The 16,143-nt window shown below is 44.5% G+C and overlaps 1 protein-coding gene across 4 annotated transcripts in view; it reads right to left on the bottom strand.

The window, feature by feature from the left end:
* The window catches only part of LOC103729163 (inaD-like protein), a 315,156-nt gene that overhangs the window by 25,857 nt on the left and 273,156 nt on the right, over positions 1-16,143 (bottom strand). For 3 of the 4 annotated variants that reach the window (XM_029560655.1, XM_008827155.3, XM_008827156.2), the window contains 2 exons: positions 15,609-15,731; positions 14,770-14,874 (listed from right to left, as the gene is read on the bottom strand). In XM_029560655.1, the coding sequence (XP_029416515.1) occupies positions 14,770-14,874; positions 15,609-15,731 (228 nt within the window). Of the gene's footprint in view, positions 1-3,171; positions 3,324-14,769; positions 14,875-15,608; positions 15,732-16,143 lie in introns of all 4 variants that reach the window. The other variant, XR_003848556.1, reaches the window with a different exon arrangement.

Here is a 16,143-nt window from a genome sequence, read left to right as displayed (position 1 = left end):
TTTGTCTAAAACCTATAAAAGTTTCCACTCTCCCTTACTCTGGGCTCTCAGCATGGATCCGTTGAGTTGGTGAGGTCTGAGAGCCTGAGCTTAAGCCTGAATAAAGCATAAACCTTTGCTTTCGCATTTTGGTGTGTTGGGTCCTTGGTGGTCTTTTTGGGGTCCAGTGGATGAGGTACAACAGCAGTATCACAGGCCTTTTGGCCCACTCCACAGACACGCAATAACACAGGGACTTGGAGGCCCAGTCACTGACCAAGTTAACTAATTTTGAATTTTTCTTTTACATTATTTGGGGGTGGGAGTGGGGCTAGGGAATGCCACAGTATGCATGTGAAGGTCAGAGAACTACATGTGAGTCCTGGGATTGAACTCAGGTGGTCAGGCTTGCCAGCAAGCGCCTTTACCTGCTGAGCCATCTCACCAGCCTTCCATTTTGTTTTTGATTCCTGTTTCTCTTCCTTTGTAAGTTCTCCTGAGGTTTTCTCACACAACGTTACTTTGGACCTAGGAACAACAGGTCTGACTGATGAAATGTTAAGACAAAGGCAGAGCCACCCCGCAAGCAACAGAGACCTTGGTACTAACATAGCTCTGCATGGCCGCTCCTGAGAAAATGACCCAAGATAATGATCAGATGACAGCCAGACCAAGCTGACCTAGAATACTACCATGGAAACCCCAAGCCTGGCCTTTGTTTCTCTGCCCTGCTTACACACAGACTTCTGTCAGCAACTGAGAACAGACTTGGGTTTTTAACTCCCGTGGATACTGGTGTGATTACACTGCTAATAAGCGCCCCCTCCACTTCTCCTCTTTTGTTTTTTGTTTTGTTTTTTTTTTTGGTGGGGAGGGGTATGAGACAGGGTTTCATGCGTAGCACAGGCTGGCATGGAACTCATGACCCTCCTGCCCCAACCTCCTGAGTGCTGGGATGTGCTGACAGGATGCCTGTGCTTCTTGCACCGTCACACATGTGCCCGCTGACTGTGCTATGTCTCTATGGGGCTGTCACTAAAACATACCTCTCTCATATTTTTTTTTTGTTTGTTTTTTGAGCTTATGCAGCTCATTATGTAGTCCAGGCTGACCTGGAATTTAGGACCCCCTGCCTCAGTCTCTTGAGTGCTGGGATTACAGGTGCAAGCTATGTCTATGCCTGGCTAGTCTTGTACTCTTTAATCAGATGTGGTGAGAAACAATCACCCAGTGTGAGGGGAAAAGAGCTGCCCTCCTTGGGCTGAGTTTCCTTTACACTCATAATCAAGTCTCACCCTCTACCTAGACAATATAACTCCCTGCAGTTTCCTTGCCCACTACTAGCTCTAACATTTAAAGGGCCCCTTAGCCACTGGTAAACCCTAGACCCACCCAGGACCCTCCTGCCAACTTGGGGGAAGTAGAAACCTCAGGCTGAGTGGGAAACTTGAAGGATAGCTTGGTCTTTTGTGGTGATAAAGAAAGCAAACTTGCCACCCACAGGAAGACTTTCCAGCCCTAGGACATTTGCATCCAAAGCCTTTGTCTTAAGGGGAGTAACCTGATAGGCAGCAGCTAAACCTTCCCTGGGGCCTGGTTTGGGAAGGGGGAGGATCTGATCCCATGGAGAGGTCAGTGCTGTACAAGTTCAACACTGAGGCCTGACCTAAGAGTCCTGCTCAGCCCGGCCTCTCAACCTCAGAGACTGACAACTGAGGTAAGCCTGGGAAGATCCTTGTCTGCTTTGGGTAAGTGGGGGGAGGCTAACAGGCTCACAGGAAATGTGCTTTATTTTCCTTTAAAAAGTGAATCTTGAACTTATTTTCAATTTCTGTGAGGTTCTCAGATTTGAGATGAGACTCAGGAAAACCAAGCAGCTCCTGCCCTCTAGGAGGCATGCACTCAGTATCTCCTAGTGTGAGGGCACAGTGAGGATCAAAGTGGAGAGAGGAGGACACCAGCTTAGCAGCCCTTATGAGACCATGTGTAGCAAGGTCCCTGGGACTTCAAGTGTTGCAACATCTGGCCTGGATGGGTGAGATCCTGTAACTGGCCTGGCAGAAATGAAATGTTCTGAAGAGACCTTTTGTCTCTCAAGAATTTATCAGACTACTGAAAAAAGGACCCAAAGAAATGGGAATTTCCTCAGGAATCTCATGCTTGGGCTCACCTGTTTCTGCTTTCCACTGTTAATCGGCTTACTGCAGACAGGCGACTGAACCTGGCATGGAGCACAGGCTGTGACCTCTAAGTTCAGTAACAATCCCACCTACGGTCTGTGGTTTGGCTTTCTGCATTGTGCAGACTGGCAGGCACCCTTTCCTATCTTTTCCCCAGATGAGGCAAGCAAGCGCGGCGTGCGTGCATGCGTGTGCGTGTGTGTGAGACTGATACTGCCCAGCTCAACCGTAGTCTTTCTGAACATTAACCTGATCAAAAACTTGTGTGCTGTTTAAATTTGTGACTCTGCTGCAGATGCGCATGTGGTCAGGGTGGGTGACTAGACATGGAATTGTTGGGTGATGGATATGAACCTGTTACATTTAATAGAGCTGCCTAAATTATCAAGTAGTTGCATCATTTTAGGTTTTCACCAGGCATTTAACGAAAGTACTTTGTTTTCCCACATCTCCCCCAGCCCTTGTCACTATCGAACACTTACTAATTACCTACCTGAGGCACAGCAGCCTAGTGGCCTCAAGAGAGTCCCAACCTCCCCAAGGAGGAAGAAGTGGGGTGACCCGCCCAGCTAAGCAGGAGAAGTCTACCAATAAGAAGGAAGAAGGGGAGATCTGCCTACCAAGGGAAGAGAGAAGGAGGAGGAGCTGGCAGCTGCCATGGAAGGAGAGGAAAACACCCCCCCACTGAAGGAACTGGATGCAGAGATCAGGAAGAAAGAGGGGAAGATCCATCTTCCTAAGAGAGGGGAGATGTGTGACATGAAGGATAGGGAGGAAGCCCAGTTCCCTCGATCTGAGGAACAGTCAGAGACTTTTGCAAGGATGGAGGAAGAGCCAATAAGCATGTTTCCGCCTCCCACTGCCCTTCCCTCTCAGTGTGTGTTTCCCCCTCCCAGGGCACTCACCCCTCACTCCGTGTTCCCGCCGCCCACTGCTCTTGGCAGTCAGTCAGTGTTTCCCCCTCCCACCGCCCTCATGTCTCAGTCCATGTTCCCCCCTGCAAATGACTTACCCCCTCACTGTACTTTCCCCTTGAATATGGTTTCTCCTTCAACTTGTAATCCTTTCAACTCCTTTTACGGTGTTCACCTCTCAGATCACTCCTCTCAAGAAAGTATTTCATCAGATACACTCTTGTGCTTCAGCTACTGGGGCAGTCATTAACTTGGGTTAAAAATAAAACTTAATTGGAACTTTATGTTCAACAGTAGAACAGTTCATGTTCAATAAACTTTCTAATTGAATAATTAGTGCATATCTTTATTGCATGGACCATAGGATGGGTAGCTTTTTAAAAAAAAAAACAGGTTGGGGGGGGGGTCTAAGAAGTCCAAATAGTTTCCGGGTATGTAGGCTATTATAAAGAAGAGACGCTTGCATGTCTTGCTTAGAGCTTTCCGGAGCATCTAATCCTGTAAAGGCACAGGACTGGCCAATTAGATTTGTCAGGGCCCAAATCTTTTTGGCATAAAATATAAAACTCAGCACTTATACCCGGCCTGAATCCTAGATGCAGAGGTGCGGACAAAGAGTGCACGGGGAGGCTGGGAGGGCAAGCTGATTAAGAAAGTTGGTGTTTTAGGGTGGGAGACTGACGATCAATGCAAGCCTATACCCGGCCTTGCTGTAACTTGAAGTAGAACATGCAAAAAACGCTCATCCAGAACGTAGTGACATACTGAGGCTTCTTAAAAAAAAACAAAAACAAAAACTAAGCCCCCAGCATGGTGGTGCTCGCCTTTAATCCCAGCACTTGGGAGGGTAGAGGCTGGTGGATCTTGGTGAATTCAAGGCCATCTTAGTGAGTTCCAGGCCAGTTGGGGCTACAGGGAGACCCTGCCTCAAAAAGACCCCCCCCCAAAACTAAGGTTCTAAAGTATCAAAAGTTTGGAGTAAGCCATGAAAAGGGTAAGCTCTCTGCTAGACACATTGCCCTCTATAGGCATGAACCCCAAATGTCATGAATGGAACATTCCCAGGATCCCCTTCCCACTTCCTGTGCCATGGATTGAACCCAGGGCCTCGCACCTCATGTGGCATTCTCAGACTTTAAGCCTATGTTATTATAATGAAAGTAAGAAACCTTAGTGTTTAACATTTCCAAGACACTATTAAGCACTTTGCATCATGTCCCATTTAGTCCTCAGCAACTCTGTAGGGAAAGGACTTGAGGATGAGCACTCAGCCCCTGCCTCACAGCTCTTACTCTAGGTCTTGTACCTTCCCTGCAGTTTCAGACTCTCCATATTCCTCAGCCCCTGCATATCAGAATCACCTGTATGTGTCCATGTCCCATCCTAGACCAAGTAAGCTTGGATCTCTGGTGTGCAGCCCAGGAACTGCTTTTGAATAGTGATTTGATTGTGTAGCCAAGGTTAAGAGCTCTCAACGTGGTAGCTCATGTCTGTAATCTCAGGACTTGGGAGGCTGAGGCAAGGGGAATGCTGTAGTTTCAAGGCTAGTCTGGGCTATAAAGCAAGTTTTAGGATAGCCTGAACTACAGAGTAAGACCTTGTCTTAACCCTTCATCCCCCCCACCCCCCAATTCACAAACCATTTCTTCAAGTATATTTGCATGTCTTGACTGCTTCCTGACCCTGGGTGAAACTAATTTGATGACTGTACTGATTCATATATTCATTCTCTCTTTCCTTCCCTCTGTTTTTCCTCCCCTCCTTCCTTCCCTCTTTCTCTTCCTCTTTTTTTCCCCTCCCAATCCCCAGGCCCCTCACAAGCTATGCAAGTGCTCTGTTAATTTAGTTCTACCCTTATACTCAAGTTCAAGTCCTTCAACTGGATCAGCATGCTCAGCATCTCGCTCAATGTCAGCAACATTTCCCAGGTGTCTGCCTTGGGTGGGGTCTGAGATAGAGGCACAGACAGTGTCCCAGGTTTGGGTAAATCCATAGTCTAGGGAGGAATGGATGGCGAGACACTGCCTAGTCCACAAGCAGCTTTGACACCTGAAACTCTTGGATGGACCAAGAGATATAGTGTAAGGCGTTCTCTAGGTGATTGTGGAGCTAAGCTTGAGAGGCAAGGCTCTGCTTCATTTATTTTAGCTGCTGCTATATAGACCAGGCTGACTTTGATCTCACAGAGATCCACCTGCCTCTGCTTCTCAAATGCTAGGATTAAAGGCGCACACGACCACGCCTGGGTAGTACTGTTATTTTCTGAGACAAGGTCCACTTGCTATGCAGACTAGGCTGGCCTCGACTTCCCAATCCTCCTGCCTCAGTTTCTGGAGTGTTGAAATCACAGGTGTGCACTACCACTTTGGACTAGGACTTGTACTTTGGACTACTGGTTCTTTTTTTTCTGGATATTTCTTTTTTGTGTATATACATGATAAAATAATAGTATAACACCTAATAAAAATTAAATATTCTCACTCTGTAGGTACACAATTTTTCTCTATTTAATCCTAGAGTAACAGACTTAATAGATTTATATAGCTAAAGTGGTGACACGTGTGTAATCCCAGCACTTCTTCGGTGCCTAAGGCAGCAGAGGCCACCTGGGTTACATAATAAGATCCTGTCTCAAAAAGCCAAAACACATTGAAAAAATAAAGCTTTTTCTCACGTTCTCTCTCTCTCTCTCTCTCTCTCTCTCTCTCTCTCTCTCTCTCCTTTTCCTTTTTTTTTGTTTTTTTTGGGACAGCGTCTCCCTGTAGCCCCAGCTGGCCTGGAACTCGCTATGTAGACCAGGCTGGCCTTGGATTCACAGAGATCTACCTGCCTCTGTCTCTCAAATGCTGGGATTGAAGGTATGCACTACCACTACCACGCCTGGCCTTTTTTTTTTTGGTGTGTGTATACAGCACTCAGGAGGCAGAGGCAGGCAGATCCCTGTGAGATCAAGGCCAGCCTGGTCTACATAGTGAGTTCCAGGCCAGCTGGGGTTACAGGGAGACCCTGTCTTAAAAAAGGAAAAAAAAAAAATTATTATGTTTGTGTGTATGTTGGGGGGGATTAACATGAGTGCCTGTGTGCAGACAGAGGGAACAACCTGTGGGAGTCAGAGTCAGTTCTCTACTTCTACCAGTGGGTCCTGAAGATTGAACTCAGGAGGAGGCAGGGGCAGGTGGATCTTTTTGAATTTGAGGCTAGCCTCCTGAGTGCTGAGATTAAAAGTATATATCACCAAACCTGGGGAAAAATTGAAAATTTTTTCTTTTTTTTTTTTTTTGGTCTTTTTGAGACAAGATCTCCCTGTAGCCACAGCTGGCCTGGATTTGCTAATGGAGACCAGGCTGGCCTGGAACTCACAGAGATCCGCGTGCCTCTGCTTCCTGAGTGCTAGGATTCCACACCCACCTAGAAATTGAATTTTTAATTGATTAGAAATTATTAAAACTATGGAGTAAGTGTTAAAAACATAAAATGCTAGACACTATAGAACACTCCTAGAAACCCAGAACTGAAGAGTCAAAAAACAGGAGGATTTTGAGTTTGAAGATAGCCTGGGCTACATAGCAAGACCCAGAAGGAGAAGAATAAGAAAAGGAAGAAAGAAGAAAAGAAAGAAGATAGGAGACAATTAGAACTTTAAAATATAAAAGTTAAAATACGGGGATGTGGACTGGAGAGCTGGCTCAGCAGCTAAGAGCACATACACACATACACATACACAGCATAAATAATGTGATAAGAAGTCCAATCATCCCGTAGCGTTTACTACGTTTCTGTTCCGTTCCCCATCACTGATTTTTGAATAGTACTTCCAACCCTTTATTGTTTCTTTCAGTATTTGCTTCCATATTTCTAAACACAAATTTTACTTCTGTTATTTAATTTTTAAATTGTTTTTATTTATTTTTATTTTATGTGTTATGAGTGTATTGCCTGCATGTATGTAAGTGCACCTGTGTTGTGCAATGCCGTGAAGGTCAGAAGAGGGCGTCGGATCCCCTGGAACTGGAGTCATGGATGGTTTTTAGCCACCATATGGGTACTGGGATTCAAACTCCGGTCTTCTGCAAGAATAGACAATGCTCTTAACCACTGAGTCATCTCTCTGGCCCCATAACTTTTCTTTTTTTAAATTTTAACTTTTATTATTTTTTATATTTTATGTGTATGCATGTATTGCTTGCATGTAGGTAAGTATACCTATGTCGTGCAATGCCCGAGGAGGTCAAAAGAGGCTGTCAGATCCCCTGGGACTGGAGGTACAGACAGTTGTTAGCTGCCATGTGGGTGCTAGGATTTGAACCTCGCTCTTCTGCAAGAACAACCAGTGTTCTTAATGGCTGAGCCATCTCTCCAGCTCCTGTTTTTTTTCTTTTTGAGACAAGGTCTCACTATGTATCTTAGGCTGGCCTTGAACTCACTCTGCAGCCCAGGCTGGTTTTAGATTCTCCTGACTCAGCCTCTGAAATGCTGGGATTCTAGGCATGGACCACCACTCCTGGCTGTCAAATTTTTTATATGTGTACTTGTGTGGAAGACAAAGCTTTAACTTGTGGTCGTCCATTGAAACATCATAAACCCTCCTGCTCCTCACACTTCCTGCATCATGAAGTTTGCCTACCTCTGCTTTAAGGTTACTATAGCAGAGTTCACAGGCTGCTCTCACAGTGACTTATTGCTTGGGCCTTCACTTGTGAAGAGGAGACAGGAGTGGCTACACTTGGCATGTCAGCCTTCATTCTTTACCAGTCTCCTTTGCTACCATGGACTGTGGATCAGATTTCTGTGCAACTCTGTACAGTAGACATGTTAGTTATTTAAGGAGTCTTCTTGTAATCTTCCCCTTCCAAGGCTGAAGGCACCAAGACAAGAATACCTAAGGTATTTTTAAGATTTGCAGGGACATCATAGTCAACACATCACCAACCACTGGTTTTTACCACTTCTGTTCCAGAACACCTGAGTGGCACCTCAAGTCTCTAGTCATTGCCTGAGGAGCCTAGACTGTATAGTAAGAACTTGTCCTTAAACAACAAAACATAAAGTCGTCCTAACTGACTCCATCTTGCCTTTCTGAGATCTTTCTGTGAGTCATTCTCTCCTGTAGTTGCCTTGGATTCTAGGATCACAGTTCTGATAGATAAACATCCTGTGAGGTAGATCAAAACTGCCTTGAGCAGTGGCCATTTCCTTGTCTTGATAAGATGCTGTATGACCAGTCCCAGGATAATTATCAACCAGAATATGACCTGACCATGACTGGGAGCTATGCAACCCCCTTTGACTTTTACCTTGCTTTCTCTACAGGGGCAAAGCTTGGAAGACATCCTTTGGTTCTGTCTCCTAGGGTGGCCAGACTGAAACTAAGTTCCTTTCAGCATTCACCAGTATTTGTCTCCATTCTCAACCCCGGGGCAAGTGGCCACACGTGGCCTTTGGGGCCCCCCCCCCCCGCCCCCCGCCCCGCAGAACCACTCTCTTGGTTTATTTCTGAGTAGCCTAGGCTGTATAGTAAGAACTTGTCCTCAAACAACAAAACAAAAAAGCCCTTAAAGTCATGTCATAATTTTTACATAAATATTATTCTTACTGAGCCCACTATTTACTATACTATAATGTTTCCTTGATTATAGTGAAATCTATTTACCAAAGTTTTTAGTTCGTGTTTTATTTTTTATATACTTATTAGTTCAGCCTTACATTTTCCAATTCATTTCAAACTTCCAGGCCAGTTATACATTTTGAATAATCTGTTCCTCTTCTTTTCCCTTTAAAAATCATTACTATTATTATTATTATTATTGTGTGCGTGTGCGTGTGCGTGTGCGTGTGTGTGTGTGTGTGTGTGTGTGTGTGTGTGTGTGAGTATGGTGTGTGGAGGTCAGAGGACAACTTTCAGAAGTCAGTTCTTTCATCCTTGGGACCTGGGATTGAACTCAGGTTGTCAGGCTTATGTGGCAAGTGCAATTGTTTTCTCCAGCCACTTCTGAGGTTTTTTTTGTTTTTTTTTGGTCTTTTTGAGACAGGGTCTCCCTGTAGCCCCAGCTGTCCTGGAACTCACTATGTAGACCAGGCTGGCCTTGAACTCAGAGATCCCCTTGCCTCTGCCTCCTGAGTGCTGGGATTAAAGGTGTGCATTACCATGCTCGGCTCACTTCTGAGTTTTTTAAAAAGTAAAAAAAAAATTTATTTTCTGTGTATGAGTGTTATGCCTGTATGTGTGCAGTGCCTGCAAAGGACAGAAGAGGGTGTCGGATCCCCTGGAACTGAAGTTACGGATGGTTGTTAGTTGCCATATGGGTGCTGGGATTCAAACCTGAGTGTTCTGCAAGAACAACCAGTGCTCTCCAGTCTCCACTTCTAAGCTTTTAATGTGTTTAAGCACTGAAGTTACTGAGCTTCTTTCTTATTTTGCTCATTTGTTGGAGTACACTAAAGTGATCTTCTGAGAACTATGCTGATTTAAAAACTCAGGTGTCTGGGCCGGGCCTGGTGGCATAAACCTTTAATTCCAGCACTCAAGAGGCAGAGGCAGGTAGATCTCTGTGAGACCTAGGCTAGTTAGGGCTACAGGGAGTCCCTGCCTCAAAAAACAAACCAAACCAAAGAAACAAAAGTCAAGTGTCATTCAAATGTCTTGTTCTTTTTTTTTGGTCTTTTTGAGACAGGGTCTCCCTGTAGCCCCAGCTGTCCTGGAACTCACTATGTAGACCAGGCTGGCCTTGAACTCACAGAGATCTGCCTGCCTCTGCCTCCTGAGTGCTGGGATTAAAGGCGTGCACCACCATGCTCGGTAGGTATTATTCTTTTACTACTTGACCTACTCAGTGATTAATGGGCCTTTAAACTAAATTTCTTTCATGTTTTCACTTTTTTCTTACTCTGTGCTTCAGTTTGAAGCTCCATCTTGTTGGAAATTCGATTTTCTGGTCTAATCTTCTCTGTCTCTGTCTTTCTCTGTTTCTCTGTCACTCTCTGTTATGTGCTGCTAGGGATTGAAGTTAGGGTCTCATGCAAGCTAGGCACACACACTTCAATTGAGCCCCAGCCCCAGCCCCAGCCCCTTCTCTATGTCATCTTAATAACCCTTCTACCTAGCAGTGGGGCCTTTAACATCAGTTCTGCAAGCTCTGGAAGACACCCTTGAATGGCTTCTCACAGTACTCCTGGTGTATACAGACCCTTAATTATTGTCTCTTTGATTTAAAGATTTTCTTCTGACCTCCAGCCTTGCTCCTGGCCAAGCCGTTATGTTCTGTCTCCTCCATTTTCATTCATTTATCCAAAGAATAGGTGCCTTGTGCCAGGCAAAGGGATGTTGACACTGAAAAGTTTAGGTGGCTTCATTTGCCACCTTCTGTTTCCAGCACTGACATCTCCCTGGGCATGGGCCGTGTGATTCTTCTGCTGAGATACTGCTGGGCCTCTCCACAGTGTCCCAAACTACAGTGCTATCCAGAGCTCAGAAAGCAAAGGCATTGGGATCAGGAGTTCAAGCTAGCCTTGGCTACATAGTGAAGCCAGCCTGGGCTTCATGAGACTATTTGAAAAAGAAAAAAAAAGAGTACTTTATTCCATAAACTCTGCCCTGTGTTAGTTAATGCTGCCTCCATTCTCCAAAGCCCAGCACTACAAGTAGTGATAAAAATCTTTCACATTTTCTTTTTTGTCAAAAAAGGGGGGAGGGGGTAGTGTGGGGTAGATGGGTTTATAGTAATTCCAATATAGGCAAAAGATTGAATAAGACAAACTCTCAAATTATAAGAAGCAAATAAAATTAGGTACATTTAGAAATTCTTAAAATAGCCTAATCAATCTCAGTTGTTTAATCTGTAACTGTCAATAAGCAACCATCAGACTCTAAGGGCATAAATTATCTACCTCCGTGTTATACTTAGAGACAGCAAGCTTCTAGAAGTGTTGGGTGTCTTCATTCTCCACCCTATAGTCTGCTGACCCTGACTGTAATCAGCACTTGCTGATGGCATCACAGGACACCCTGTAAATCTTTTCATGGGCTGGGAAGATGGCTTAGTTGGTAAAGCATTGCCATACAAGCATCAGGACCTGAGTTTGCTCCCCAGCACCCAGGTAAAAAGCAGGGAGTGGTGGCTTGTGACTGTGATCCCAGGACTGGAGAAGGTGGAGACAGGCTGGGGCTTGCTGAAAGTGGACTGCAACTTAGGAACAACCTCTGGCCTGCACACGTGCACATACCCACAGACCAATGTCTCTTTCTATGTCATCTGGCAACTTATCTGACCTTTTCTACTTCTCTGCCAATGGGCTTGGCTTATCTGATGATAAAAATAATTGCCTAGCGACAAGCCAACTATGATGCAACTGTGCTGGTAGTACTACTCTGTGCACATTGTTTTAATTAAAGCAAACACCACGTGACTAGAAGGCCCTTGACACAGGACATTACCGCTCGCTGGCCTTTGTGTCCACAGTGTCTGCAGGTGCGTATGCTCCACATCTGTGAGTGTGAAGATAACAGCTGTGGACTCCTCAGAGGATCCACTGATTTGCTCACAGTGAAGGTGAGAAAATGAAAATACCAACTAACATGATTCAAGAGAGAACACTTCAAAATCAAATGTAATTTTCTCCTTAAAATACAGAAATAGGGGCTGGAGAGAGATGGGCCAGCACTTGAGAGCACTGGCTACTCTTGCAGAGGACCTAGGTTCGGTTCCCAGAGCCCATGTGGTGGCTAACAACTGTCCCTGACCCTCTTCTGGCCTCCATGGGTATTATGTACATGTGGTGCACTTACTCACATGCAGGCAAAACACTCATGCACATAAAAAACATTGAAAAATACAGAAATAGGAAAATTAAGGGCCTCTTTCAAATATAGATTAACAGTGAATCAGGCATAGTGACACAGGGCTGTAATCTCAGCACTCTAGGGGCTGAGGCAGGAGGATTTTTTTGTTGTTAACATTTTTTTTATTGGATTCTGCATATTTCATTCAGATCATCTCAATCAATCTTAATACCCCCTTCCCCACTGGCACCCTCCCATTTGTGTTAGGCCTATTGTGTCAAGTTAGTGTCCCCAGACGTTCCTCAGTGCAAGTTCACCTACTGAGGTCTAGTCAGCCTATGTGGAGACACTCACTTTAGGAAGATCAGCTCTTCCTCAATGCAGCAGTAATCAGCTGCCAATAATTCTTTGACTAAGATTGGGGTCTGCTCTCCATTTCCCCAGTTCTGTGCTGGGTTTTTGTCTGCTTGAGTTTGCATGGGTCTTGTGCAGGAGGATTTTAAGTTCAAGGCCAGCCAGAGATATACTAAGAGACCTGGTGTGACACAAAAAACCCAAAACACTGAAAAAATAAAAAGTAGCTGTGACAGATTGGGGCAGAAGTGATCACTGTTCCTCTCTCTTGGTTTTTAATCTGAAATCAAACGTATACTTATTACTTCAAAAAAGATATTTTAAAAAATAATGCTAATGGGGCTAGAGAGATGGCTCGGTGGTTAAGAGCAGTGGCTGTTCTTACAGAGGACCCTGGTTCAGGTCTCAGCACCCATACGGTGGCTAACAACTACCCTTAACTCCAGTTCCAGGGGCTCCAATGCCCTCTTCTGGACTCTGTGGGCACCAGGTGTACTCTCAAGCATGCAGGCAAAGCACTCATACACATAAAATAAAAATAAGCAAAATCTTTAAGAAAAGTATATTAACATCAGCAACCTGACTGGAATGACATGTTAATTTTACAAGGAAATTATTTTTTTTTTGTGAGACAGGGTTTCATGTAGTCCAGATGTGCCTGTGACTTGCTACAGAGCCAAGACTGACTTTGAACTCCTGATCCTCCTGCCTCAGACTCCAGAGAGTGGGATAATAGGTGAGAGCCATTAAATCCAGCTTCTGTAAGGTAACTTTTTTCTTTTTCTTTTTTTTTTAGACAGGTTCTCACATAGCCCAGGGCTGGCCTCCAACTCAACTATGTAGCCACGGGTAGCTTTGAACTCCTGACTCTCCTGCCCTGCCCCTACTGCTGAGATTACACAAATGTGTCACCATGCCTTACAAGGTAATTTTTAAAATATTTAAAAAATATATTATTTTTAATTTTTTCTTATGTTTATGAGTGTTTTGCCTGCCTGCACCCATCCATGTCATGCAATGCCGGTGGAGGTCAGAAGACAGACAACATTGGATCTCTTGGAACTGGAGTTACAGATGGTTGTTAGTTGCCATGTGGATGCTGGGAACTGAACCCAGGTCCTCTGCAGGAGCAGCCTCTGCAGTGCTCTTAAGGTAATTTTTAAATTTAGTTAATGTTATACTTTTACATTATTTCCCTTTGGGGGGAGGCGCTGGGGACTCAATCCTGGGCTTTGTGCATGCTAAGCCCATGTGTTCTACCACTGCGCTCCAAGTTATGTCTTATTTCTTTGTGAAGAAGGTGGAGCTGAATGGATTTAATTAGTGTGCAAAAGTGCCAAATAGTGTGAGATACTGCTAAGAGAGTGCCTTTTTCTTGTCATGGTTCCCATCCCAAGTGATGCTGTTTTATGCTCATTGAGGGTACCTGCTCACAGTGAAGGGGTGCACTTGTAATGTGTGACTCTAGGAGTCAGTATAACTTGAAAGATGAGCACTTGGGCAAACAAAAAGTACTTTGTAGGAGGAATGTGAGGTAACTGTGCCAGGAACTTTCCACCAAAAGTGAGGACAAGCAGCTGAGGGGAAGCAGGATCAAGGCTTATCTGTACAAGGTTTTGGTCTGTGTATAGTAGAAACTTGAGGACCCAAATGATAATATTTGGCCTAATGCTCAACTCCCTGGAAACCACAGCCAGCATTTCATGACCCTCCTTCACATGTGCTTTGTCACTTTGGACCTAGACCACTTAGATGTTAGAGTTAAGAACCATGCATCAATTCTCCCAAATGTCATGGTTTTTCAATCCAGTCTTATTCAAAGGTTAGAATTAGTTGAATGCTGGCTGTGGGTTTTATCCTTTTTACCTAGAAATCATTTAAAGCTACCTCTGCAGAAAGTGTGCTGACTATTAGCCTTCATTTTGGGGGCACTCATTAATGAAAATCACTGCAGTCTGCAGCCTTCCCTGCCTCTGCATGGCAGCTCAGAGGTGAATAGAGGCCTGAAGGAGACGGAGGGGTAATTAACAGTACATTTTGCTTTTACTTCCTTGGATTTTTCTCTGGACAATACTCACGGGGCCACAGCTGATCAATAATTGTCTGCCTTAATTGATAACTACTATGCAGTAAGAGCTTCACAGTGCTGACAACCATTTATGGCATGGGAAAAAGAGCATTGTATTTTTCTCTTCCTTTAAAGGGATAGGAAACGGTGCTTGGGCAGCCCCGTAACTGTCTTTGGATAGAAGAAAGGAAATCATTTCCTATTCCTTGCAAACTTCCATTTACAAAGGAACGCCAGTAGCTAAAAGCCTTGTTGATTTACCACGTGAAGTAGAATCATTTTTCTCCCCTTGTTGCGCTTTCATCCAAGCTGCTCACTGCCTGTATGGGTGGTGTTAAAGGATTTCTGAATAAAAATAATAATTTCTTGCTTTCAACCTTCATAATTCACATCGGCAGGCACCCTGCTGGGTGGTGGTGCCGGCTGCTAGTGACGGTCCATCTTTTCTCCTGCCACTTATCTGCCTTTCCCAGCTGCGTTCTCCATTGATTGCCATACCTGCAGGATAATGCGCCCGTAGGCATTCTTCAGCAGATTAACCACATCTGCGTGAGCCAGTCCATCCAGAGGTTGTCCATTAATGCTCACAATCCGATCTCCAACCTGGGAGGACAAAAGTGGGAGAAAATCACTGTCATTAAGAAAAATTAAATTTGAGAAGAATGCTTAAAATTCTTTGTAAGTTATATTTCCCATCTACTGTATTGTTGAGATTGTGCGTCTGCTGTGTGTGCGTTTTCCAGGAACATGGGGGATTTTTATGGCTTTCCCCAAACGCAGACCAATCAGAGAAACAAGACGGGGGTCAGATTTGATTACTAAAAGGCACCACAGGTCACTTTTGTATTTTAGTAATAGTGGTGTTTTATACATCCACTCGCCAGTAATAGTGGGGTGCACAAATTAACTGTTCAATAAAGCTCTAACGAGGAAGCCAAATATTTCCTGCTGTATTTTTATATTTCAGTTAAGATTAAGAGGCAGTAAGGAAAAAAATAATTGTAAAAATGTTGATTCTTTTGGTTGGGGGAAGATTCTAAGGTCAAATCTGAGTTGAAAACCAATTTTAGGTGAATGAGGTGCTAAAATGGGCATGAAAAGTTTAGCAAAGGGTCTGTGAGTCCTTCTTTTATTGGGAAGCTTTGGTGCAAACAATAACATTTTTATATACCCAGGGACCTAATGAATTCCAGGTATACAGTTTCTCTAAGGCATTCTGCCCTCAGCATGGGTCTCTGATGGCTTTTGCAATTCCAACTTTAAACAGGGTGCCATGGCTGCAGCCTCCTCTCCAACCCAACACACGCTGCCAGCCCTTCTGCAGTCCTCCTGTTTACCTTAAGCTTCTGTGTACGTGCAGCCATTCCGTTGGCCTGAATCATGGCAATAAATATGGGGATATCGCCTAAGGGGCTTCCTTTTCCTCCAGCGATACTGATTCCAAGGGCATCGCTGAGCTCCTAATAAAGAAAGAAAACATAAGGCTCGCATGTTTAATAAAGAGACACAGGCAGACTGTCTACAGATTGCACTGAACAGACTCCATGATGTAGGAGGCCAGGGTAACATGGGAGTTAGGTGCAGGTCTAGGTATCCGAAAGGCCCTTGTCAGCTTGTGCTCTTATCTGTAGCCTTTGGAGAAGTTCATCTCTTTGAGCTTCCATTTTATGCACAAGTTGGGAAGAACGCTGCTTAGTACGCAGTGATGGTTTGAGTACAAGATAACATAGTGCTGTGCTGGCCTATAGAAAAGGCTCAATAGAAGCCAATAGCAGGAGGAAACTAAAAAACAAAAGCCCACACTACTGCTCCATGTAGTGGCCAATTTGACGCAGTCTTGGCAAGTATGTTTTCATATGGTGTTTATGATTA

The sequence above is a fragment of the Nannospalax galili genome, unplaced genomic scaffold (assembly GCF_000622305.1).
Source record: "Nannospalax galili isolate Female #2095 unplaced genomic scaffold, S.galili_v1.0 scaffold793, whole genome shotgun sequence".
NCBI classification, from domain to species: domain Eukaryota; kingdom Metazoa; phylum Chordata; class Mammalia; order Rodentia; family Spalacidae; genus Nannospalax; species Nannospalax galili.
This window is presented reverse-complemented; position numbering and strand designations above follow the sequence as displayed.